The sequence below is a fragment of the Tyto alba genome, unplaced genomic scaffold, assembly GCF_018691265.1.
Source record: "Tyto alba isolate M040663 unplaced genomic scaffold, T.alba_DEE_v4.0 Super-Scaffold_13, whole genome shotgun sequence".
NCBI lineage: Eukaryota > Metazoa > Chordata > Aves > Strigiformes > Tytonidae > Tyto > Tyto alba.
In genome coordinates this window covers 8,020,094-8,047,671 of record NW_024881275.1, presented here as the reverse complement: position 1 = coordinate 8,047,671, position 27,578 = coordinate 8,020,094, and the positions used below count along the sequence as shown (strand labels likewise).

The window sequence follows — 27,578 nt, the reverse complement described above, 5'->3', positions numbered from 1 at the left end:
GAGGAATTTGATCCAGATGTTTCCTAGTCAGTGAGATATGACAGGACTCAACCAGTGAATCTTTGGTGTCCTGAGATGAGATAAACGTTTTCTTGCTCTGTGTATCTAAGTGTACCCTCTATATTCAGGTGAAATTGAGAGAGAGCAGTCCAAACCATTGCCTCATGGTCCTGAATGTCCAAGTGCGCTAATAGGCTTAGTTACAGTTCCCTCCAGATGGATAAGCCCTACTTTTCTACTTAGAGTCTTTAGGGATGAGTCTTGGAAATGTAAGTTTAATGAAGAACTTGTTTCTATGTGAGTTTTGGTTAGTGAAGCACTGTTTTCAGCTCTGTGGAGTTCATGAACTTCTTGAATGATATTCCTTGGCCTCCTGAGTTTTGTCCTGGTGGGTACACCAGCCAGTGCTCCTTTTGGTGGAGTATGAGTAAACAGAAGGTGGAGGTCTAGACAGGAGAACATGCTTCTGGTGTCGGAATAACCTTCTCTTGCTTAAAACTAGATTCTGTCACTTTTCTTCCCAAGTTTTTTAGTAGGTTATATCCAGGCTTCAACCCCTAGGGCTAGTTAATCACAGTCAGTGATTATGGTCTGTCAGTGAAAATGGTGGCACCAAAAAGACATTTTTCTATGTCTTAAAATCATTCAGGTTTGATAGGCAGCTTTGAAAACATTGTATGTGGCTCTTTGCAGTAGTCTTATTTTACATCAAAGCCTTGGCATCTCTGGTGCTGGCAGGTGGACTGTACCAATCTTGTCCCTCATCTCACAGAATATTGAAGTTTCTTGAAATTTTGAGTGTTTGTTTTTTTTTTTTTTTTTTTCTGAAACTGTTTATAGATAGAAATGATTATATATAACAGGGATGTAACAAGGTCTAGGATGTGCTGACTTCTTATTCTTGCTTCTCTATCGTATGTTGGCTCACTTCAGGGAGAGAAGCTCTGTTTATAGCAGTCTTGAGTTGAACTCATTTACAGCAGATCTATATTTGGGCATCTTTGCACATATCCTTGTGTCTAAAATGGGCACTATAATTCTTACCTTGTAGAGGAGTTAGAAGATTAGTTACTGTCTGTAAAGAGCTTTAAAAATGACGAATCCTGTGTTTGCATATCTTCAGAATATAATCAGGAAGCCAGCCAATTAATCTACATCCTAGAAATTAATACTTCACAATTACTTGATCTATAAAAATTGCTTATGTGCATGGTATACCTTTTATCTTTGGTGTTTTGTTTTGTTTGTTTTGTTTTTGTTTTTTTGTTTGTTTTTTTTTTCATATGTGATGCTGTTTACTGAGAAACCCAGGCTCCACTCTTGAAGTATACACTGTATGGATGCAGTCTTCAAAATTTCCTTATTTGCCTGTTTATTCATTATTTAGAATTAAAATGCATGTTTTTACTAGTGAGGGTAATTTAATACCTAAAACAGTTGAACATGGGCTCAGGTAGGTTTTGTATTACTTTTTATGTTAGGATTGATTGAGGAGGGTCTGTGTCTTACTTTGATCCTGTATGTTTGATGCAGGAGCTGTCTAGTGAGATTTTTCTGGCCTATATTACATAAGACATCAGACTAGAAGGTTATAAATGTCCTTCTGGCCTTTAAAGTCTGATCTTTTAATTCAGATACAGGGATGTCTTTTGTGGGGCCAGACAAATACTAAGGTAGTTTATAGCTGAATTCATGTGGAAGAACTGTGCATCATTATCAGATTTCAGACAAGAATGTTGGGTAGCAGAAGCTCTGACTGTTGTTTGGACAAAGAGAGAAAGGCTGACAGTACATGAAGAAAGGTTAGGGTTGCTAAGAATGGTGAAGGAATGAAACAGAGTAAAAAAAGAACAAAACACAAGAAGTCCTGAAAAATATATGAAACTGCCACTGATTACAGTATTCCCTGTTGTCTCTTTCTATCTATTTCCCCCATCTGTCCTTTCTTTGTCACTTTGAACAGCACAGTTTTCTACTTACACAGTTGTACTGGGCCTAGTTATGTGGTAGATCTGTAATCTTGATTCCCTTTCTCTGTGCTGTGCTTGAAGGACCAGAACTGGGATTCCCTCCTCTTCAGCCCCGATGGAAAGTCAGTTAATGCCACACAGGAGAAGTAGAGGTAGAGACAAGAAGTGAAGAGTTGTGCCCCCGGCTTCCATGCTGGAATAGGTCATCAGCAGGAATAATGGGATTTCTGTGCTCCTTTTCCATCATTTGCACTGCAAACATTTCACTGCAGGAGATCATGTTCCCAACATGTACCTGATCACTTGTTGAACTTCGCATACAAGCTGAATTTGTGTGTCCTGAAATCGTCTCAAACTATGATTAATACTAACTCTTTCAGAGGAAGTGATTTTACCTTTGCAAGTTTAAGGGATATATTATAAAGAAACTGAAGACTGGAAGGGATATGAGGCAACAAGTGGTAGCTAAAGTTTAAAGGTTTTAGTGGTAAGTGGGATCTGCAGACCTGAGTGCTGTGTCCTTTTTCCAGTGCTTGGGAAGGTGAGAATCCTAGGAATGGGATTGAGGGCATACAGTGGTGAGCAGAACGATACCTACCCACACCATTAGGTACTGGGAGAAATTTTGTCTGTCTCTTGGTTTAAACAAGTTTGATTTGGCTGTGGTTTATAGAAAATACTTATCACTTTATATAAATTTGGTCTATAGAAAGTATCACCAGAACACAGCTACTGCATCAGTCACCTAAGGAAATCAGATGTAGAGATCTGTCAGTGTCAGTCCCAAATACTGGTGTTGGGATGCAGCCTTTCAGGTCCATAAAAAGTCAAATGAGGGGCTTTGTGGATTGCTCTGCCAGACTCAAGCATGGTGATACAAGTGCAAGTCCCAGGTTGGTTGCCAAAAAGCCTTTAGGAGACCTGTCTCTTATACAAGGTTCCCAGCAAAATGAGACACTTAACCTGACTGTTCTGAATTTCAGTTGTGTACCTTCAGTATAGACCTTATTTCTGTTCAGTGCAAGGCACTGGAGACAGCAGCAGTAATGAATGTTGCAAGAAGAGGGAAAATGTCCTGTAGCTAGGTTATGCACGGCCTTCTAGGCAAGCAGCTTGAGGTTTCTGGCAGGAAATTCCCACTGGAAAGTGTCAAATGCGTTTTGAGATGATGGTACCCATGTTCAGTTTATTATTAGTGAATAATTTAGGTGCACTTACTGTGTTGTACAAGTTCCTGTAGGCTTTACTTTGTGAATTTTTTGTGTGGCAGAATTTTTCCCTGTTGATAAACTACTGCTGAAGTACAAATGGTCTACATTGAAAATATAGCAGATGGGGCTGTATTAGCCTGATTCTCTCATCCATGAAAACAAATGCTATAAACATTGTAATTTGGCATAATTTTGGTGCAAGTCAACAGAGTTGCAGGGGAATTAAGGTCTGTAGTGACCTGTGTGTATTTCTTGGTTTCTGTTTTACATGCAAGTTGGGTATGGTATTCTTTTATCAGTACAGTAATAGGTTATAAAACAGGGTACATTTATGTATAATCTCCCTAATTCCAAAACTGCTGATTGCGTATATTAATATAAAGACCTCAGAATGCTGTTGTTCTTGGCCCAGACAATACTTGCAGAATGGCTCAGGAAGGTGATTCACTGTCATATGCCAGAATGGATTTTATGCAGCAGGTTGTAACTTGATTAATCCAATATTGGTTAAAGAGAGAAGACATCAAGACATCTAAGCTATCATACTATATATATATAGGATCTACATATACAGTTTTTTCTCTGTAGTTCTGTTTCCATACCAGATTTCTATCTACCAGGGGTGATAAAGTAACATTTAGATGATAAAAGAACACTTAATACCTGGGTGCCACCACAAAGAATCACAGAAGCTGAAATTCTGCAGTGGCTCTCTACAAGTTTTGCAAATTACCTCTTCATTTTTTTAAAGAATCAAAATCAAAACTACAATATGCAAGAAAAAAACAGACAATTGGTAGGAGCCAGCACTTCATGAAAATGCCAGTATATCTTGTTTATAATAAAGTTCAAAGAAACTGAAAGGATTTAAAAGACTCACATACCATCAAATGAAGTTTTAATTAGCTCCCATAAGACTATGAGAAAGTCTTTATTTGACCAAAGGTCCAAGTAGTCTAGTACTACATTTTGGCCGTGAGGACGTGCCAGGGAAAGCATCAAGTTAGGTACATATTTTACTTTTTCTTTCCATCTCCTCTGAGATGACTTTAAGGTTCCAGTTATTTTCAAGCTTCTGGACTATTTGAATTCTGAATATGTGAATTCTGTGTGTTCAGTAGCCCACAGTTTCTGTACAGTGAACTCTCTAGTCTCCTTGCAACCCATTGACACTTACTGCATCTAACACTTCCTTTGTCAAGGAGCAACATCAGTTTACTACCAGTTGCATGAAGAACCACTTCCTTCTGTTTGTTTTGAAGCTGGTTTCTACGACATTAATTGAATAGATTTTTATTTTTTTTTACTAGAAGAGAAATAGAGCAGTAGATCCCTATCCATCCATTCCATATCTCTTGTGATTTTGTAGACTCAAGTTGTATCCCTAACATTGTTCCTTTCTTTGTATTGAGGAGTCTCAGATTAAGTTTTTACTTACATGGATATCTGATTAGGACATATGCAAGTCTTTCCATACCACTTTGTCTTATTCTGAACCCTTCCCATTTTATGTTTCCCTGTCTATCATGGGAGGTCCAAAACTACTCAGGGTATTCAAGGTATTTCATAATGTAGCAGCCTTGTCCACTTTTTTTTTATTTCTTTCCCAATCATCCCTATCACTCTGATTTTCCTTTTCTGGCAGCTGCTGAGCATTGAGCTGATGTTTTCATGGAACTTATTCCAGGTTCTTACTCCTGAGTGGTGATACCGAGCACAGAGCCCATCTTTTCACATGTGAAGTTCATAATGTTCTTCCTCACATATATCACTTTACATTTGCATACAAATTCATCTGACATTTTACTGTCTAGTAACTCAGGCGTGTTGAGTCTGCAGTTCTTCATAATAGGTTCTCATCATTATTATCCTGAATAATTCACAAACTTTGTCATCCTTTGTAATGCCTTTCCCAGTCCTCAGTGCAATTCCCTGAGGAAGTCCTTTGTTGACCTTGTGCCACTGTAAGAACTGACAGATGGTCCAGTAGTCCAGCTCCGTTTCCTTGCTTTTTTTTCTTTTTATCTGTGGAGGGATGTGTTTCTTATAAGTCCTAGATGCATATCTGTTTCCCTAAAAATCTGTCAAAAGCATGTTGAAAATGTTATCATATTAATCCAAATGCTTGTTGACCCCTTGGTTTAGAGGAGATGACATCTTTTTACAAAAGCCATACTGACAGTTTCCCAAGTACATCATATTATTTCTGATGTCCACTAATCCTGTTCTCATTATAGCTTCTACTAATTGGTATGATCCAAACATGAAGTCTATTAGCTGCCTCAATCTCTCAGTAAACTTTTAAAAAAATTGTCACAGTTTTCACCCTCTTGTCATTATTCCATTATCACGCTAATTTAACAGCAATGGGCTATGAATTTCCTGCTAGTGCTAGTGGCACAGTAAATCTCAAGATGTGGCAAAACCCAACTCTGGCATTTGCCTTCCCTTTAGTCAAGGCACAATACTCTCCTTCCCACTAACATGTTGCTGATAGAGTGATGGGGAGGGATTGTTGTCTTCTCCCCCAGATATTTCCCTCACCTCCATACACTCGTCCTTTTGCACTTGTTTCCTTTTAGGGATGTTGCCTTCTTCCAAACATATTCCCTTATTTTCCTTCATTTTCTCTAGGATGTAAGAAATACAGGACACATGTAATGTTTTGTATTTGAGAAGCTGGACAAAATACTGTCAGTAGAACTGACTGAAAACTTCTTGAGTTAACATGTCCTTGAGTAGTACAAACTTCTTTGATTTAGACTTCAGTTTGCTGCTTTTCCTTCAAGGATTATTGAGGAGTCTTCAATTGCTGCAATGACTGTCCACTTCTGCTCAATACTTTACTAGTGCTTGAGATTGCATACAGGTTTCTAGATTCTGAAATGAAAATGTCTCTAGAAGTCAAGAATGAGAAATATTTTTAGCTTGTCATCTCAAATTTTAATTAATTGCCTCTTCCACCTTTTTTAGCCCCAAAGGTTTTTTAACATACCTTTATAAACATCAGGTAGTGAATATAAGCCTTAAAGATACAGCAAATGATTAAGCTTCTTCATACCTTGCACTGAAGACAGACTTTTATTAAGGCTTTTAGTTTTTGGTAGCAGTCTTGGTACACAGACTAATTTTTAACGCTTGCTTTGCATTTATAATCTACATTCTTATCAATATCGATGGCTGGAATTTTCTTTTTAAATGACCCTTGAAGTCTTGGCTTGAATGATTAAACCAAGACTGTGTAATAAGTCCCTGAAAGATCAGGAAATAGCATCTAACAAGGTCACATGATGTTTAAGTTTTAAAAATGGTATTTTTTTAGTATATTACGAAGAAAATTGGTTTTGTGCGTAGTAAGAAAATTTAGGGAAAAACAGTTAATAAGCAAGTAGCTATTACCACAGTATAATATTTTACAACCCACAATACAACAAAATTTGGTAGTCACTTTGGAGTCCTTTGAAACATAATTTAACTGTTTCTATGCTGTGCTGATGGAAGAGTAAGATATCAAAACCACTGTTGACATACACAACATTGCTCCAGTGTGAGTTTTCCATCCAGACATTCAAAGATGACCAAATTTAAGAGGAACTGAAGGCAGGAGCTTGCAGTAGGAGTTGCCAAGCAGTGTTATTATCTAGGGCAGCAGCTCTTCTGCCTGTGACAACAGCACCACTGTCGGAAGATGGGTGCTCATTCTCCTTGGTCCTTCAGTGTTTCAGTAACTGAATTATTGCAGGCATCACCACTAATTTACAAATGGAAAAGACACATCGAGTTACTACGACTACTAGGGGATGAAAAGGAGTAGCCAACAAAACAGATGCAGTGCTAAGTTATCAGATGATACGAGATAAAGGGTAGGAGATGTCCTTTGTAGTTTCCATGTGAGGTGGAGAGAAGACAATGAGCTGTGGGATTGTCCCTGTGCACTGGAGAGCACAGTGCCTGTGACTCTAATTGCATAAACACCAGATGCTCTTGTCAGCCATAAGGAGAACAGCATTCTGCTCTTGGGAAATTTAGTCTTAGGGGTGTCTGTATCAGTGGAAGCTCTACTTTAGTATGCCTTAAAAGCAGTGTTTCAGTTACAATGCATATATCATTTGCATTGTTTTTTGGGGTTGTTTTTTTTTTTTTTTTTGTTGGTTTGGTTTTTGTTCTGTTTTGGTTTTTTTACCAGAACGTTCCTTTTTTTTTTTTTTCCTTGGAAAGCCTGACAACTTCAAAATGTTTGCTGTGTTACTTTGAATACAGCCATAATTTGAGGAGTTTTGTAAGGACAAAGTCACGGTGTGAGCTGCTGTCAGTGGGTAGCCCAGCATAATAATCAATGTACTCTTGTACAGGAGTTCTTTCACTCAGGGCCTTAGTCTTCTTCCAGTCTTGTCTCTGAAGCAGAGGTGCCCATCAGCTCATGCTGTAGTCTTCACTTGTCACCTTGTGAAGAAACTCTGATCAGCACTAGATACAAGTCAGAGAAGTGACACACAACAGTATTCTTGATGCATCTTGATCCCATTGTTCTTTCTTTGACTGTCGATCAAGATAGTGCCTTCATACTCATGCAAGGTATATGAAACTTTCCCTCCTTTTTTTCCCAAGCTTCACTTTGGAGAACTCTGCCAAATATGTTTTCATTAATATAAAGACTTACCATTTTGCTTGTGCATACTTGAATACTGAAAAGTCACCTTAAAAAGAAATTACTAAATTTGTTTTATATCAAAATATAGAATGTTCATTATATCTTATACGAGTCGATTTTCAGAATAAACAGCAAAAAAAAAATTGTCGAACTGAACCCCAGGGTTGAAACATGAGTGCCTGCCTGTTAGTCTAACAGACATGATGAATGGTGATGAGGGTAGTTGATGTAAATGTGTCCTATAGTTCCTAAATATTTACTGTCATCACTTTCATAAACTAATAGTGTATATGCAGAAAGGTGGTTTTTACCTGTACTGTACCACAGTGATGTAGAAGCTGAGCTGTTTAGCAGATTGAGTGGCAGTGCTAAAATTACATATGTCTATATATAAGTATATGTATATGTATATAGGCCCACTCACATACCTCATCAACTTGAAAATCTAATAATGCATCACAGATACCATCTTATTTCCTTGTAGTAGATTAGTTTTGTAAATGACCAACATTTATTTTAAAAAGAGAATTCAGGGGTGAATTAGAGATTCTTTTTAGAGGCATATTTATTTTGCTTGCACTTTGCTTACTCTAGAGTTGAATGTAGATGATTTTTAAAGTAGCTGTTGAAAACAAATGCCTTTTAAAATGTAGGTTTTGTTTCTATTGGGTCCAGTCCTACTGTAGTAGCCCTCTAAGTTTGTTTGAATTTGTGCATTTTCTTGGTATAAGCATTTAGATCATGCTTATCACCATAGTAACTGAATAACTCTAAGTCTAAATTCTGCGACATGAGATCACTGCAAGTCATGCTCAAAAGAGGTCTGAGTTATCTCACTTTAAAAGTAGTGAGGACTGTAATACTGTCTTTCCCTTTAACTTGAATCCCTACACAATGGGATTAAATCCAGTGCTTGTCTACACTTGTGTCTTTATTCTAATTTTATATGTAGCAGCTTTATGAAACACAAATAACTTGTTACATAAAATGCAGCACTGAACAGTGTGATTTATCTTTAAATACACTTTTAAAATAGACTATTCCAGTCTATAAACAGAGCACATGTGTGTATAATCTTGCTGCACTTCTTATTGTGCCGTAGGTTGTTTTCAGCTGCACTGTCTTGTTAGAAATGTTTTTATTTATCACTGCTATGGAGAATCCTATGGACCTGATTAAATGTTTCTTTCTATTCATGACATTCAGGTTTAAGTGATATGCACTGTTGAAAATCCACAGTTTTATAAGATTGTCCTTTTAATGATTTATTGATCCTCATCTGCGTTCTGGAGTTGTTTCATGTCTGAAACTTAATGGATCTGAACCTGGACTTTATTCGTATAATCTGTTAAATTGAATGCTGCTTCTTATTTTATCTTATTTCTGTTTTGTTGGTCTGTTGCTAATCCTGCAGTGCTTGTGGTCTATAGGAAAAGTGTTTTGTATACAAGTAACAATGTTTAGTAAATTAATAGAAAGCACAAATGATTAGTCTTCTCTTTGTGGAATACCATCATGCCTACTCATGTTACCCCAAAAGAAACCAAACATACAGGTGTACTCAGACACACAGAGGCAGCTGGGTTTTGTAAATGTGAGGTCCCCAGGCACAAACCTTGATGCAAATACAGGTGCCCAGACAGTGCTGGAGCCAGTGTAGTGAATCCAGTGCATCTGGGGTGTGTTGAACCTGCCCTGTGCACACTGCATGGCAGACTTGTGTGTTGTACACGCATAGCAGGCTGCCACATGTTCCAGAAGGGGCCAATGAATGGCTGAAATAATCTCTTTTTACGTGGAAAAAAAATTCATTATCAGTGTTAACAATATCTGCAGCTAATTCTCTGTAGATAAAATTTCATCCCTTTTGTTTCTGTTATGGTTGTGTTCCTCCTGCCTGAGAAGTGGCTTTTAATTCTGAGGTGTTTTATATTTGCTTGGTCTCCAGCATGGTGTTTGGCTCAGAGAGGCTTTTTCAGCTGAGCTGTGGGTTTGACAAGGAAAGCAAAAAGTTTGTTGACACCACTTCAGGTTTCTTACTGCTCTAAACAATGGCTACTGTCATGGGAGAATGCAAATTATATACCTCACTTGCTGACTGAAGCAAGTTTGGAATTTGCTGTTAGACCTCAGAAGGTAATTTCTGCCACATGTAGTTATACTTGGTTCCCAGTTATCTGTGATGAAGGTGGAAGAGTGGTTAAGTTGTTCTTGGTAATGGAGAGAATGGAGTGATCTGGTGTAGAGATTCAGGAGCTCCTGAATCACGTCAGACTTAATAACCAGGTAGTTTTATATATAGGCAGGTCCCTCACTGGTCCCTCTGCCTGTGAAAGCTGGCTTACTAATGGGTGCATTTAAGGCACCTATGGAAATTACAGGTGTATGTTTAGGTAGCATTTTCTCACCTATTTTCATCTAAATTGAAAGAATTACATTTGCTACCTGGCTGTAAGTTAGTATGCAAACTATGCAGAATCAGGTTGTAAATTACCAACCTTGTGAAATGGGTTTTAAGGTAGACTGAGGGTTCTTCCCTCACCACTAGATACTACTATTATACTACATTCTGAAAGTAGCAAAAGCTTTCCTGAAATTCTGTGTTCTGTGGAGTATACTGTGGGTAATGTCCTTCATGTAAGAAATGTAATTGAAGAATATGACACTTTCTATGTGCATTTTCTTCCGAAAACAAGTTGCTACAAAGACAATTATGGGTGAGACTTCTTGAAATAAGGGCAAAAATGTTTTGGGTGTATGATGAATGAGAAGGGACACTTTCCTTGTTCTATTGGAAAAGTGACGAAATAAGCTAGAGCCAATGCATAATCTGCATTCCTGTGAGCCAGTGGTGGCACTTCCAGAACTGGAATGCTGGCATTTAGGAAATACTTCAGGTGAAAAAATGTGAGGGAAAAAGAACTACATACAGCCCACTACAGTCACACTAGTGTATTTGACTGTAGAAGCTGCTTAGGGAATTACATTCTGTTGTCTTGTATGTGGGAGCTTAAGAACAATAATTTATGATAAGTATCATGAAAGCTATTACCTTGATACTCAGGGGAATATGTTAAGGATACATCTTCAACTTAAATCCATGTTTCATGACTAACAGCATAAAACACATTTTTATAGGCTGGCAATGTTTTAAGCTGTGCTTAAAAAGTCAGATTTATTTTTAAAAATTTTATATATTTTTTATTTAAAAGTGTTTCTCAAATTTTTTTTTTTTTTGTTCTAATTTGCAGCATTACTTTACTGTTCTTTTCGGACATGAAGGTCAGAAGCCACTGGAGCTCCGTTGTGAGGATGAAGTTGATGGAGACGAATGGGTAGAAGCTATTCATCAAGCTAGGTATGAAATCTGATTTTTAATGCTCAGTTCCATTATATTGCAAATAAATTTATAATAATTTGAAAATATACTCTCTAAACAGAAATGTTAAGTGCATTAGATGTGTATTGCTTGCAATTCATGGGTATGTTGCAGGAAAAAGTGCCTCTATCATTCATGCTTATATCACTGTATTTCATCATTGAGTGATTGTGTTCCAGTTGAAATTAGTTCAAGAAGAATACTCTTTTATTGGAAACAGCCTCTAGGATTAGTCCTCTGTTAGAGGCAAAGTGTGTTATATGAATGAAGAAATACATGATATGCCAAATGAATAAATGTTTCTTAAAAAGCTCTTATATAGAAATAAATGTAGAGAAAGAAGAGGTCAAACCATTATGATGATGAAGTACAACAATTAGAATTGTGACTTCAAAAATCAAGTTCTGAACTAATAGTTTTGTGGAAAGGGATGTGGTAGGACTCCCAGCCATGCTGCTGCATCTTTCCCTGAGAAAAGGTCTGCATGGCAAATGGGCAAGGTTTACAGTATAATCTAAATGAAAACGATCTAAGTTAAGGTTTGTGAAATGGTTTGCAGAGGCAAATGTCTTTGCTGAAATGCACTTTCTCCAGCCTCCTCTCATAGACACTCACCTCAGCTACTCTGCAGTGCCATGGTAACGCAGAAGGAACCAGGCAGTTTCTGAGTTGCTTAGGACATGAGCCCTGTAAACAGAAGTGATTTTGTTTTCAACTAAAAATGAACACCACCAGCTAGTAGTTTTTAATTTAGAACTTGTGAAACGAGGCCCTGAAGCTGCAGGTCTTGTGTCGCCTAGGCATCCAGTCTTTGGATTTGCATCATCTTCTTAGCCTTGGTAGCTACCTGAACAGGGTCTCATTCTTCCTTGGAAAGCACCTCTGGGGTTGTGGTATTAAGTGAACCACATTTTGTATGGTAGACCTATAGGTGAACACATTATTTCAGGTCTTGAGAAGCTATGAGGCTTTGAACTCAGCCCGTCCCAAGAGGGCATGCCCAACAGTGGGGATACCCATATTGCTGAGGGAGGAGGAGAGGATGGAGGCCTTCACCTTGCCTTTGGATCTGGGACAATTTATTTTGTGGACTATGCCTGAAAGCAAGTGTAGAAAGGAGCATGACTTTTTGCCTTGTGGTAAGGGCATTCAGGGGAAGCAGGGTCCTATAGTTCCCTATTCTCAGCATGATTTTCTTCTTTTCCATTGCCTGGTATAAAAGGCATGTAAGCAAGAAGAGCTTCATAAGAGTGAATTAAAATTTCTGTCTGGCTAGTTCAGTCCATAAATGTAGCCATGTGAATTTTCAAGGCAGAACTTAACAGAAAATTAAGCCAATGTTAAGCACCATACAATTGAGAACTTAAACTTGCTAAGACATTAGTCATGAGGTTCAAGGTCAGAGTATTTGAATTTTGACTCCACCAGAAAGTTATCACTGCAGCCTTTACAAGACAACTGGGTCTCTGTTGTAAGCAAGATCAGTCTTTTTATCTCCATTGTTTTCTCTATTTGACTTTTCCCCCTTTATTTATGCCTATCTGAAATGACAGTCCTAATAATATTGAACTATGGACACAACTGTGAGGGATATTCTCAGAGCCCTATGTAATTTGGAGGATTTTCTTAATCTACTTTTCTGCATAGATGTCTGAATTTCTTGGGGAGATTTTCCAGGGACTTGGACATGGCTTTTCTTGTTCTAGTATTCTTTTCTTGAACAAAATATCAACAAGTGACAAAAAAATTTCTGAAATGTAGTTGCTAAATATAGAGTGTTTTACGCTACTGTGGTTACCTCATTGTTCTGATGCTCTTCTACTTCACTGGAAGCTGTTTTTATTTGCTTTACATTGTGTCTAGCAAACCAACTTAGAGTTGCATAATTAGTTACTTAACCATTGGGTCTTTTACCAAAGATATGTAACAAAGAAGTGAAAATAATAGTTTTAGACTATTGCATAAGATTCTTCTTGCCAACTTAATTAAACAAAATAGAACAGAATTGCTTCAGGGATTACATTTGCCTGCATCATGATTTAGACTTTTTTCCTTGTGTTCTGTATTTTTGATAAATGGGACAAGCTTCAGCAGCTTCTTCAGTGTCACTGTTCATTTCTGACCCTTCTCTCAGGTTTTTGTTTTGAATTGCTAAATGACATTTTGTGTAGGCCTTTGGAGATACTTTTTTGTAGTATCTCAGATGTCTTAGGTAAAAATTCTAGGAGGTATTGAGAACATTCCCCCTACCCTTAAATTGAAAACAGACCTAGGAACATCCTGTTCTGAGTGAATATGTTGGCATTTGTGAAATGGAAATATTTAATTGCTTTCTGGAGGGTCTCATTCTCATGAGTAGCTATGGTAATCCATGTTTTAGCTGAGACAAAGTAGTTGAGGTTTTTTCTCTTTTTTCTTTTTTTTTTTTTTCCCCCCCCCTTTTCTTAGATTGGTATATACAAAATCTAATTTTGGATTGTTTTTCATTACTTTTTGCCAAATAGATGTTTGCAGCTATCAATCAAAATCTCTTCCATGTTTTATTTATTTTTAAAGTTATAAACAGACTGTTGAAAAAATAACATGATCTCTCTGCACCCCATGTCCCACTGTGGATAAATATGTATTTTATTCATATGCAGATCAATAATTAAATTATTTTCTGCTGTGACATTGTCCGTTGTTTCTTGGAAGATTCCACTGTGGATGACATGCTTATCATTTGGGGGGTATCTGTAGTGGCTAGAGCCAGGTTAGTAGCCAACCACTGCAGATGGTCCTGAGCAAAAAGCAGACTCGTTAGGGGAAGGACAAAGCCCATACATTTATTACAGACACTAATAACACGTAACAAAGTAGGACAGTAAGAAGCATTACCACATCTTGAGAACACCTTCCCCCCACCCCTCCCTTCTTCCCCGGCTCAGTTCTGCTCCCAATATCTCTGCCTCCTCCCCCAGAGGCGCAGGGGCAGGGAATGGGGGGTGCAGTCAGTGCTGCCGCTTCTTCCACCTTCGGGGGGGGGAAGCTTCTGGAATTTGTTCCCCATGCTCCATTGTGGTCCCCCTCTCCCAGAAGACAGTCCTCCACAGGAGTCTTTCTCCCACAGGCTGCATCCCTTCCCGAGCTGCTCCGGTGTGGGACTCCCCCGCATGCTGCAATCCTCCCAGCGCTGAATTACAGCAGCGGGGCTGCCTTTCCCATGAGACCCCGGCCTTCTTCAGGCACAGCACTTTGCTCATCCAGGTGAAAACAAACACACGCCACAAAACAACATCTGCTCCACTGTAGATCTCCATGTGGCAGGAGGGGCCACCCTGCCATCTCACCACAGGATACAGGGGGGTCTCTGCTCCGGCACACCTCCCCCCTCCTTTCTTCCTCCATTCCTCCACTGACCTTGGTGTTCACGCAGCTGCAGCAACTCCTCCTCACAAGTCCCACTGCTCGTCACCACGTCCCTTCTTAAATACGTGATCGCAGAGGTGCAGCCGATTGGCTCAATTTCCCAAACAGAAGTGGAGCTGACGTGGAGCTGGGGGAGCTTCGAGAAGATTCTCAGAGGGGGCCGCCCCGATAGCCCCCTCCCCTGCCACCAAACAAAAAACCCTACCACTCACTCAACCCAGGACGTTATTGTGCACACTTTTCAAGAGCTGACAGGCTCTTGTGTGCTGCAGCTAGATTCTGCATTGCCTGTGTTCCTGTCTGTAGTGCCCTCTCCTCATTTGAGAGATATTGGCTTGTAAGCTTGCAATGGGAGGTACAAATCAGTATATCTTAATGGGACTCCATGATGAGCTCCATATGCATACCTACTTTTCATCTCTTTCCATTTCATTTGAAGTCTCAGTGTTTTGAGTTCTCAATACTATCGAGGGTGGCAGAGTAAGATTTACTTCTGCTGAGTTACATTTCTGGGCTGCAGGATTTATTCCTAAGTCTTCTGTCAGCGACTGCATGTGGAAGTCCTGTTTTGGGCTTTGTTCCAGAACTTTGTCTCTTATGAAAATACCTGTTTCACTCTCAATACACTGAGGTGGACTTTTCACCGTCTGTTACCAGTTCATCTATGGTTTCAATATTTGTTTTTGCACTTAACTCAAAAACTTTAATGCTTCTTTTTCATATGGATGCAGTACTCCTCAAATTTCTTTGCCTTTTTTACTTTAGCTTATTGGAAAGTCTTAAATTAAGTGCTTCAGGCTGTAGTTTCACGTATGCTTTAGTCCTGCATAAGCCCACACTGCTGCTGAAGGAAACAGCTGTCATTCTCATAAGTCACTCATTCATTCCCACACCTTTACAACCCCTTCTCTCAGGCAGGCACAAGTGTGAACTTAGTTGGGAAACTGATTTGCACTAAAAGGAATTATATTTTGTTTATTTTTTCTAGTTTAGTTTCAGTCTGTCTCATTCTTCTAGGTCTGTTCACTGCATAGCCATGCAACAGACCTGTGTTCATTGTACAATGGAGAGGGAAGTGCATGGGTGGGATGTGGGAAAGCATGAGTGCTATGCACAGGGGGAAGTGGGAGTGCTTCTGTCACCTAGATTGCTGTTTAAAGTATATGAGGAACTAGTGCCCTCCAACCAGCAATTAAAAAAATAAAAGGCTTGCTCTCAGATTTGTTGGCATCCTTTGCTTGCTAATGCAGTTGTATTTTGTTAATACATAGTATTTCACAGTCAGCTGTAAGCTCAGGATGTAGCTCAGAGCTGCCTGGAAGCTCAGTGAAAATGCCTTGCTACTAATGTCTTGCTTGTCGGAGAAGCTGCATTAGCTGAGGCTTAGTGGCATAATGACCACAATTTTGTAGCTTCCAGTTTGCTGAGAATTTGAGTAATGCTCAAAACATGGGCAAAGCAACCTCATATTTGCCTTCCAAATAATGTCTAGTTAGATCCACAGAACAAAATGCTGGGGCTTGCCAGAGCCGGTAGCTTGAAAGAGGTGAGGTTGCTGCTGCTCCCGATACCCAGGTTGAACCAGAAGTGGGCCTGGGCATGTAATTCCAGTGGAAATTTGACATGCATATGTACATACAAACACAGCTGGCCGCACGGATCAGCACAGAAAGAAACATTCGACACTCCTGTGGGCACAGACAACACCAGCAGCCTCATCTTCTCCTCTCTGACTGATCATGATGAAGGAATGTTAGTGGAAAATATGTACTCTCTCTCTCTCTCTCTCTCTCTCTCTATATATATATATATATATATATATATATATATACACAGTATAGGTCCCACAATAAATACCTTAGCTGTGCAGTCTGCCCAGGAGCTGGTCCTGGATCCTCCATCTCACAAGTTGCTGGCACTTGGAAGTACAAGCCCCCAGCACCCACAGACCCTCTCCAGTTGCTCATACTCAGTCCCCATCACTCACAGATACGCATGCACCCCTGCCTTTCCAGCACACTGTGGATTCCCCGGTAACTGGTTTAAGACACTTAGTCTGCCCCACTAACTGTACCTGGACCCCACGTGCTTCCAGTTACCTCACACACCCACACCACACACACACATATGCATTGTGGATCTCCTATTAGTTGGTGCACAGGTCCCCCCAACTCTGCACACAGGAACACATGTAGAGACCCAGATGCTATGGATATTTGCTGTATGTGCCTTTCACACTCAGTCTAGATCATAACTAGCCATTGGATGTTCTTGTCTCTAGCTGTCACAAGAACACACACATGTACAAGTGAGTGTCTCAGTAAACCAACACTCCAGTCCTGGTTTGCTGTAGTTGTTCACCAATCCAAGTGCCATTTCCCACATATTTGACTGGAAATCAGCAGGTGCTTCTTTGACAGTTATCCATGAGTGTCTGAAAGCCCATCTTAATTTTGTGTCTTCTGATAAGGCTCAGCCCTGTAACCCTTTTGCAGCCATAGGTGTCCTTTGATAGCCCATATCATACAGGAGTTCATTAGAGGTTAATGGTACTTGTGTAATGGTGGTCTCCCACATCACCTTGGTTAGAGTTATAGGGATGGATTACTAAATTCTATTTCAACTTCTACTGTTTTCATCCCTAGTGTGGCTGTTCATGTGCCATTAGACTTTAAAACCTGCCTGGAGGCTATTTCTCCTCTGTTAAGGTGTCCTATAGCTGCTTGAAGGTGATTAGTATGGGCAGATGTAGTCAATTTCCAGACCCCTAGAGCCATATTGCCTGGTTTTCATAAAGAGTTGATTAGGCTGTGCATTTTGCATTTCAAAAGGGTGATTTGATATGACCATAAATAGTTCTGGCCAGGTCCAATGCCTGGTTCTTTCAGCTGCCTGAGCAGCTTTAGTACAATTAGCATAGCGTGATCCAATGAACCATAGCTCTGGTCTGAATTCAGTACAAAACCCAACTATATTTGCTGGTAGTGCTACTAAAGCCTTAATCTTGGTCTGCTACCACAAGGAGACCCTAATAATGAGGTACTGGTTAAACTTTCTCCAGTTTTCCTGCATTTTCTGAGCATGTCAGCTCTCACAGGGCCTAAATGATGCAACATTTTTCTCAAGACTCTTGTCTCTATGTTGTAGGTAGTGACTGATTAGAGCTTAAGGTTGTTGAAATATCTGGTTTGAGTCTTTTCTCTGTAGATGATAGTAGGAAGTAGGGATAGCCTCAGCTTTCATGAAGCTTTGTTGTTGAGTCTTCCTACATATTATTATAAATGTATAGAATTGCTTCTCTCAATAAAATGTTAATACCAATCCACAGAAATCTGTGTTATGCCATAGTTGCTTCTTTCTATTAAACTATATCCAAGTCAAAGAACTAGGTCTAGGCTGGCTGGTTACAAGTTGTTTTATGAATTTTTCATCTTCCTTTGACATTTGAAAAACTTTGGTACGATTTTCTTTAACAAAGGATTTTGTACACATATGTAATCAAGTCACTATTGAAACCCTGACCCCTTGGAAGGCTGCTGGCATTATGCTGGATATACAGGTCGATACTTCAGGTGTGATGATCTTTAACTCATACATACAGAGGGATGGATGAAAAGGGCTGTTGGAAGTACATGAAGTTTATTCCAAAATCCTATCCTTCTCCTTTTCCAGAACAAGTAGCAGTTATGAAAAGAAAATGGATAGCCTATTCTAAGTTAGTGTAGGTGTACGCTGGCTTTTCTAATTAACTCCTCTTCTTACTGCTAATTATGGGAGTGAAGGAAATGTTGTTTGGTTTCCAGGTTGAGACTGACATTTTAGACAGCCAAAGCCACTAACTCGGCAGAATACTCAAAGTACATCTTAAAAGAGCAAAAACTTTTCAATCTTCCACGAAGTTCTTGTTCCCTAGTAAAGGAAGACTGTGGAAGTCTAGCTTAATGCATTTAAAGAAGCTAAAAAATCTAAATGAATTTTCTTCCCCTAAAGGAGGAAAATAGAAATAAAGTGGAAGAAAAACATCGCATGTAATACTATCTTGAGTCTTACATCAGCTTTCACTGCAGCTTCTGTTCACCCTTTGTGATTCAGTGTCCTACTATTTTGCTCAGTCTTGAATAAAAACAAAGCCAAATCTGTCAAATTCTGTATTGGAAACATCTGATAGCAAATGTTTAAGAATTTTGAAAAGGATAAATGGAAGAAAAAGTCTTGTCACCTATCTGGGTCTGGTTTTATGTAGAGAAGACTATGCTTTATATTAAATGTAAATAAAGGTACTACTTCAGGCACTAAGGAATGCATTTTCTTACGTTACATATATTTTTATCTTTGTAATGTCTTTCATCGTTGTTAAACAGCTAGTGCCAACTGTGTTTCTAACTCAGACACGTTTTATCACTTGCAAATTCCTTTTAGGGTCCAAAGAGATTAAACACTATGGTTTCTGAAAAAAACAGGATTCTTGCAAAGCAAAAATAGGTTATTATTGAACAATTTAAAAGAACTAAATCTCATAATTTATTACTGCTCATAGTACAGTTAGGTATATGGATTGCTTTGTGACAGATTTTTTAACGTATGTTGTTTTACTTGTTGGAAGAGATGCCCTGAGCATTTTTTTTTTTTTTTCCCATTTATTGTTTGCCATTGCAGTAGTTAAAATATAACAATAAATGCAATAGAATTAAATTCACTTCTTATTCTTTTTATAATCTATTCAAGGAGGAAAAACTTTTACTTTATGATAGCTGTGGGAACTCATTCTAATTATTTCAAAACCAAGCTTGCTTTCCATGTTAGGTGTTGAATTTTATAGCTGTACTCAATATTGGCCCCCTCTAGTATGTAACTGCACTAATACTGATTGAAATGGCAGTAAATATATATTAGAAAAAAGATTAACTGTAGAGGATGCACATTATTACATTTTTAAAAGCCTCGCAGTATTTAATAGCAAATGTTCATTTTTTTTATGAGTGCTGTAACAAGTAGAAAGACATTTAAAAGGAAGAGATGTGCAGTCCAAAAATTCCTTCTGCCAAGTCCTGTTCTAACTTGACAGTGGAAAAAGATATGATAGTCAGTACTTTCAATGATAGATCATAAAATAGAAAGAGCTTACTTGTCAAAGATTTAGGGCTTTGTTCTGCTGTGTATTGTGCAGTTTGGTCTCTACCTTGTAAAATTATTTAACTCTCAGAGGAACAAGCTTCCTGAAACCTAGGTAGAGGCAGTATGTGTCTGTAGAATTTGCTGAATCAAGGCCAGTAAAGAAGCATGTCACAGGACTGTGTGCTTTCTGTACATTGAAATTACCTATGTGAGAGAGGCTGAATCATGTGAAAGAACAGTCTAATGTAGATGTTGCATAGGAAGAAACTGATTTCTCCTGCACCTGAAATTTGGAACAGTACTTCCAGTATGATGCTCATCACTGCTCTGACATCTAATTTCACTACAGATACTATCCCTTTTCAGGAAAATACAAATCAATGGCAGTTTGCCACCCAAGAGCTAAAAGAAAGACTGATATCATAGTTCCTGTTACTGATTAGAATAAATGCATTTATTTGAGTAATCTCAAACTGGCCTAAACAATAAAATATGTGTCAGCAAACTAAACTAACAGTTATGATGGGAATTTTTCCATAAAGAGATCTGACAGGTGGAGAGAATAAGAGCTAGTTCTGATGAAGTGCCAGGTGCTCCCCCCAAGTCCTACCAAAAGATGGATGGAAGAAAAGCAGCCCTTAGAATAAATAAAGTTAATAGAATTCTTGGGATTAGCCTGAGAATTATAAGCTCATAAAAAGATCAGTGCAATTATCTTGCTCTTGGTAGCTGGATACTGGGAAACTGGGTACTGTTAGCACCTGTGTTTGAAAGGGATACCGAACACTGTAAGTTCAGATGATTAATGATCAAACTATTCATTATATTTTAAGCCAAACAAACACAGTTTTGCAGGTTTCTTGTCACTGGTGCTATGTTTATTCTGTCAGTATCTTATAAGGGGATATGGAAGAAAATATTTGGCTATTCTTGCTAACATAAATGGTTTCCCTTTTAGTTATTCAGATATTCTGATTGAAAGGGAGGTGTTAATGCAGAAGTACATTCATCTCGTCCAGATTGTAGAGACTGAAAAGATTGCAGCCAATCAACTTCGTCATCAGCTTGAAGATCAAGACACAGAAATTGAAAGACTTAAATCTGAGGTATGTGCCAGAGCCATCAAGCAATCACTGAATTGTAACATTTTGCTCTCTGCATTGCAATAATATTCAATATTACTGTAATATTTGTGAAAATAATGGAACCCAGTAGGGTTAATATGTAATAGTCCCCATATGAGTCCTTGGCTAAATATTTTTCTTAGAAATATTGAAGACTGTTAAACGGATTGGGTTACTACTTTGACTTTAAGATGACTCATTGATTTGCTGTATGGGTGCCATTGCTTGCATTATTTTCTACCTGTCTTCCCATGAGGAGTCTGATCCTCTACACATTGTCTTTGACCGAGAACTATTCCAAAGTGCTCTATTTTGCTGAATATAAAAAATTTTGTTGCAGTCTTAGGATGATAAATTCTGAAAGGCACACTTGGTTTTGAGAGGAGAACCGACTCCCTTCTGGTCCTTCCTCCATCTGGATCAAGAGCCTTGCTGGTTTTCAGAGAAATCTGTTCATGTCCCTGTGACCAAATATGTGCTTGTCATTCTGTGCAGCTTTAACAAGCTTCAAGAAGGGGAAAATATTTTTCTGTTAGTTCTGTAACTAAGAGTTTCATTAACTTGAGAAAGCATTTAATGAATGGTTGTTTTTGTCAGATTATAGCTCTTAATAAAACAAAAGAAAGAATGCGACCTTATCAAGGCAACCAGGAAGATGAGGATCCAGACATTAAAAAAATTAAAAAGGTAAACATGCAGTCTTCTGTGCTTAAAAGCAGAAGGGTTGGATGGGGGGGTATACTTCTGTATTTTAATCTGTCTAGTTTTGTCTTCGTTTATTTTCATTAAGTGCAGTCAAATAGGAAGATTCCTTTTTCCCTGACCCTACTTAAACCTCTTAAATTACATCAGCTGCCTATCTTTCGGTGCCACATTTATCCCATGGTTTATTTGTTACTTAAGTATTCATTTTTACTTACAAGGTATATATTCACTTTCTTAAAGAAGCTTTCACATTTCATTCAACTGCTTGTAAAGATTGAAATTAAGTCATGGACTGTGTCCTGTGGGAATCGATTATATAGCGACTTTACATTCCTTTCTTATAAAAATGCTATAAAGATATAAGAGAATGACTTACATTCTGTCACTGCAGCTGGAATACAAATATTGAAAATGCAGAAGGCTGTCTTGCTTTAGGTTGTTTGTTAGTCTGTTTGATGATTATTGTTGCAGGATACTATGACCAGTGTTTTTAATAATAGGGACAGAATTGTCTCAGTCTGTATGGCATTCACATGTGCAGTTTTTGGTAATATTGCTTAAGGCTGGATATAACTAGCCTCCAGAACTGTGCCCATCACTGACTCACAAATCCCAATACACAAGCATGAATGGAATTCATGCTTGAAGATGTGGTCCCATATGTGTCACCCGCATTCTTACAGTGTTCAGTCTATTAAATTGCATAATGTCCTTTATGGTATGTGGACTTAGTTTCTTACTTTTTCGGGGTCACATGGTCAGAGTCAGCATTCAGCTGGTACCCTTGTGTGAATTTTCTTTTTCATGTAGATTATACATTGTAACAGAAGCTGGAAATGTCTCTTTTAATACAAGAAGAGCTCTGATTCTGTATATAATTCACTGCATTCTGCATCTTGATTGTTTTGACAGTTGGGCCCTTTTTTGTAAAGTTGTTTATTCCAAGTAAACTGCTACCAGTGATATTTTGCATTTCTCTTTCAAGGTGAATGATCTTCACATCAAGATCAGGTCAAAGACATACTGAAATTTTCTGTTCCCCAGATGTAGATCTTTTCTGTAATCTAGAATCCACCTGTAACTTCAATGGATATTATGCTTAAGTAGATTTTCCCATGAAATGGAGATACGTTTTAAGAATGTAAAAAATCTGCCTTTTCTCTGTAATAGTATTGCTGGCCTACGTGCTTGATACTAAGCAGTATATTGATATTTAGCTTTAAATACATGCTAAATGATACCTATTCAAAACAGAAAGTAGAAAGACTTTAATAGCTATTTCAGATTTATGTCACTATCGATACCGAGCCTGTCTTAAAATGTCTTACCTGGAAGTATTGCACAATCTTTTTGAGGGTATAAGAGAAATGTATAAGGGGTGGTAAAGGAGTTAAAAAACCTGCACAATATATAGCACAATTGTGCTGATAGGAAGAGGTACGACATTGGAGCTTGCAGTAAAAGGTACTTTGATATGTATGTGATATATTTTCAGTCTGTTTTTTGGTAACAAATATGACCAAATGATTGGGGGAATTTCATTAACAAACAAAAATCAAGAAAAAATTATAATTCAGGAGCAATTATAGATAAATAATGCCAACTGACTTTTTTTTTTTTTTTTTTTAAACAGAGGTATTTCATTTAGAGTTTTATTTCTACCATGAAGAATTTATGGTAAGTCGTGCAATGGTTTTTCTCACTCTTCCTTTCTGCTTGGTCCATTTTTAGGTCCAGAGCTTTATGCGGGGCTGGTTATGTAGAAGAAAATGGAAGACAATTGTCCAAGATTATATTTGTTCTCCTCATGCAGAAAGTATGAGAAAAAGGAATCAGATAGTTTTTAACATGGTGGAGGCTGAATCTGAATACGTGCATCAACTTTATGTTCTTGTGAACTGTTTTCTGCGGCCCTTGAGGATGGCTGCAAGTTCAAAGAAGCCACCTATCAGTCACGATGATGTTAGTAGCATTTTCCTCAACAGGTATGGGGGTTTTTTGTTTGCTGTTGGGGTGTTTCGCTGACTGCTTCATCCCATTCTGCTTCACTTTACAGTAGTGAGGTCTGGCACTTGTTTTTTTTGCTCTGATATGAATAATGTCACTGAGTTAGACCATGTTTCCAGGAGTAAAGGGCAAGGTGCTGTTTGAAACCATCTAGACCTCTTTGCCTCCTTACATTCTATTTCCTCCTCTGCTAGAGGAAGGAAAGGACAAATCATGCCCTTTGGGGCAGTTGTCATAATTTTCTGTTCCCTTTTCTCTTTCCTTTTTTCTTAAGAGTGCAAAATTGCACTTAGTGGCCTCATATGATCCAGATAAGACCCTGAGGAGGAGTACGTCAAATCTTCTATTTTCTGTTGTTCTGCCTAAGGAGCCTCCTTCCCTCTCGCTTGTCTTCTCATATCCTACAAAAAAAAGAACTGTTCTTTGCGTTAAGCATCAATGTACTATCATAATGAATGTGTACAAATAAGCCAATAGGCATTTAAAATTTTTTACAGTATTGGGGTTGCATCCAAGTCCGCCCCAAACTTCTAAAAAATAGAACATATTCCTTTAGTTATGAGACAGGTTTCTCTTTCAAAGCTCATTCATGATCACTGTACTCTTTATGGTTTCTCTTACATCTGAGATGTCCCCTACTCCTGTTGACCTCATGAGCTAAAGTACAGTATTAAGGTTCCTGTTATAGAAGAGTAGGATTCAAATCTCAAACAGCAGCAAACAAGAATGTATCTGACTACTACTGGTTTGAGTAGTTTTTTTCTGCGTCTTACTGATCCTCTTAAACTATTAAATGCATTGTCAGAGATATTATTGGAAAACTTGTTCATCAAACAGGAACATGTTATTTAATAGATACTTTTGTTTAAATGAATTAAGCAGAATATGCGTTCTACACCAAATACGATATATTTTGTGGAGATACTACACTAAAAATTATAAACAATGCAATGAAAGGAATAATTTACTTCCATAATAATATCTTTTTTTCCTATGTTTTTTCTAGACAAGTGCAAAATATACTAATAACCAGGAAGAGACGTTTCTCTGTGAATTCTTAATCAGAAAATAAAACCTGAATTGTCTTTTTGTTTGTTTAAATTACTGTTTTTCAGTGAAACAATCATGTTTCTTCATGAGATATTTCACCAAGGCTTAAAAGCAAGAATAGCTAATTGGCCTACCTTAATCCTAGGTAAGTTACTATATTCTTCTCTAGGGATACAATTTTAATATTTATTTTTGAAGTTACAGTGAGGTCTATTCTTTTAAAGACAGGACTTTTTAAAAGTCCTGTTTGAATAGAACGCTTTTCCAGAACTAATTCCACGCGATCTGATGAAGTAGGAGTCCCGTGTGGGCAGTAATGAATGTCTTGCAGTCTGTATATGAGACTGCCTCTGCCCTGAGTAATGATTAGACACAGGCCCCTGAATTTTTGGTGATATTGTCTGATTATTAACTAATCAGAACAACCATGGTTTGGTAAGGTGAAAATAACTGAGCTTAATATTTCTAAAATTTCAGTGTATTTGAAACAGAACTGATTATAGTAATTCCCTTCCATACAACATAGTAGTTGCTTTAAAAATATATTTTGAGAGATGGGTAACTGGAAAAAAAAAACAATTTCTTGACTTTTTCTAGCTGACTTATTTGACATTCTGCTGCCAATGCTGAACATATATCAAGAATTTGTTCGGAATCATCAGTATAGTCTACAAGTGCTGGCAAACTGTAAGCAAAACAGAGATTTTGATAAACTGTTGAAGCAGTATGAAGCCAACCCAGCATGTGAGGGGCGAATGCTGGAAACTTTCCTTACTTACCCCATGTTTCAGGTAGTATCTATATATTTTTTTATGACCATTTGTTTTTAATGCTTGGCCGCTTCATTTTGTGTTACTGACATTATGATTGAAGATTCTTCTTGCTTGAGTAAAAATACTCTCATGCAAATTAATTTAGCTTGTTTATTTCATTATTATACTGAAACTCTGCTTGTGGAGATCTTTTCTTCAGCTATACTGATTCATCTATTCAGAATCTTATGTATGTTGAAGGGGAATGTGGGACGAGGACTGGCGCCAAAAGGAAAAAGCTGAGAAACAATTACTCAACTCCTGCCTGCTGCAGGATTATGAAGCAGTCTAGAGAGGGATAATATACCTGGTATAGCAAACTAGAGCAGCCATAAGCAATTTCCTAAGAATACATTTTGAAACTTTTCTCCCCATTTGTTCTCCAGTGACCTAGTGTGTAGAAAATGAAAAATATATTGCAGAAGCTTTGAAAACTTTATTATCCTTCAGATATTCTGTTTTGATCTGCCTGAATTATTTTTTTGCAGCTGTTTTAAGAGATCTATGGAAACTGTGACTTTTACATTTTACCTAACATTTTACTCATCGAGAGAATAGTGAACCCTGTCAGTTTGTTCAGTTACTGGCAAAATAAGTAGAGTCAAAAAGAAAAGGTGGGGGGTGTCAGTGACACCTGTGTTAGTGCTACTTATTCATAGTAGGCTAAAGGGCTATTAAGACCCATAATGATAAATTGTTTAGCTTTGAGTTTGTATATTGTAAAGTTTTCAGATTTTTTGGTTGAGCTGAAACAAAGTCATGGGGTCTCAGAAGGGAGAGAGAGGATCCTATTCATATGTGATTGAGGATTTCATTGCTTATGACTTTCCACTTCAGCATAATAAGAAGTCATGTCTCCCTTTCCTAAATAACTTGTATCTTGTAAAGACAAGTTATATTGCAGTATCACTGGATTCCAGTTAAATGCCCTGAGCTATTTTAAGTAATAATAAATGGATCAGGGTCCTTGTGCTACGCTGTGGCCTTCAATAGTCAAATCTGGATATTCATCAATGTGCATTACCGCAACGTGAATTTTATCTAAATGCACACAGGTCAACTGGCATTTTCAAAGTCACAAGAAATTTAGATGCACGTATCCTATTCAAATTGAAAGAAGGTATGTATGGATCTCCCAGGGAGTTTTGAGTTTTCTCTGTTGGCACTTGGGATAGCAGTATGAAACAATGAAATTTAATGTCATATTTGTGGTTGTCCCTGATCTGATCTTTTCCTTAAAATGCAATAAACGGATCTTGTGCTTCCTCAAACTGAAAACATACATATGCATATGCGGTCTCTATCACCCAAAAGTTCGGTATTTTTGGCAGTAGTTATATTTAGAAAGTATGTATAATCATTTAGCCGTGGATATTTGTTCAAAAAAGACTATGTTTGCAAAACTTTTCTGAACAAGGTAATGGCTAATATTTAACAAAAAGCTGTATTGGAATTATTCCTTTAAGAATTTACTTAAATAATACCTTTCTTTTAAGATTCCTAGATATATTATAACACTTCATGAACTTCTGGCTCACACACCACATGAACATGTTGAGCGGAAAAGCCTTGAATTTGCTAAATCTAAACTAGAAGAACTTTCAAGGTAAGATTTTTCTACCTTATGTTTGATACTCTTGAATCAAAGGTTTTGAAATGAAAAATCTATTTTATTTATTATGGTTTGGGTTTATTCTTTTTAAAAAAATTATTTTAAAGAAAAGGATCCAAACCAAAGTTAATTACAAAACCAAACCAAACCAAGCCAAACCAACCCAACATAGTATTTTGCCTCTTCTGTTTTGTTTTTTTTTTTTTTTTTTTTTTTAGTTAACACAAGTGTACAAGTGTCTTCTTGTATTTTAGGTAGAGAAGAATAGGAGTTGCTGTAGGAACCACCTATCCCTAGGTTATGAGCAAAGCAATTTTCTTTACATAGAGAAATATATATATTTTTAAACACTTTAAAGAAACAATAGTGTTTCTGATACTCTGAGACAGTGGGTATCAATCAGGTTCCTGAAAAGTACTGAATTCTCAATCTGTGTTATAGTTTACATGTGTTAATGAAATAGCTGATTTTCATATATGCTTCAAATAATCCCAGATAAACAGGAACTAAAGGTATATTGAGAACTGGTTCTCC

General features: G+C 37.7%; 1 protein-coding gene across 3 annotated transcripts in view; it reads left to right on the top strand.

The window, feature by feature from the left end:
* RASGRF2 (Ras protein specific guanine nucleotide releasing factor 2) overlaps positions 1-27,578 on the top strand; it is a 136,713-nt gene that overhangs the window by 32,222 nt on the left and 76,913 nt on the right. For all 3 annotated transcript variants that reach the window (XM_042788076.1, XM_042788075.1, XM_042788077.1), the window contains exons 2-8: positions 11,084-11,190; positions 20,693-20,840; positions 21,456-21,545; positions 23,295-23,548; positions 24,686-24,765; positions 25,218-25,411; positions 26,929-27,038. In XM_042788076.1, the coding sequence (XP_042644010.1) occupies positions 11,084-11,190; positions 20,693-20,840; positions 21,456-21,545; positions 23,295-23,548; positions 24,686-24,765; positions 25,218-25,411; positions 26,929-27,038 (983 nt within the window). The remainder of the gene's footprint in view (positions 1-11,083; positions 11,191-20,692; positions 20,841-21,455; positions 21,546-23,294; positions 23,549-24,685; positions 24,766-25,217; positions 25,412-26,928; positions 27,039-27,578) is intronic.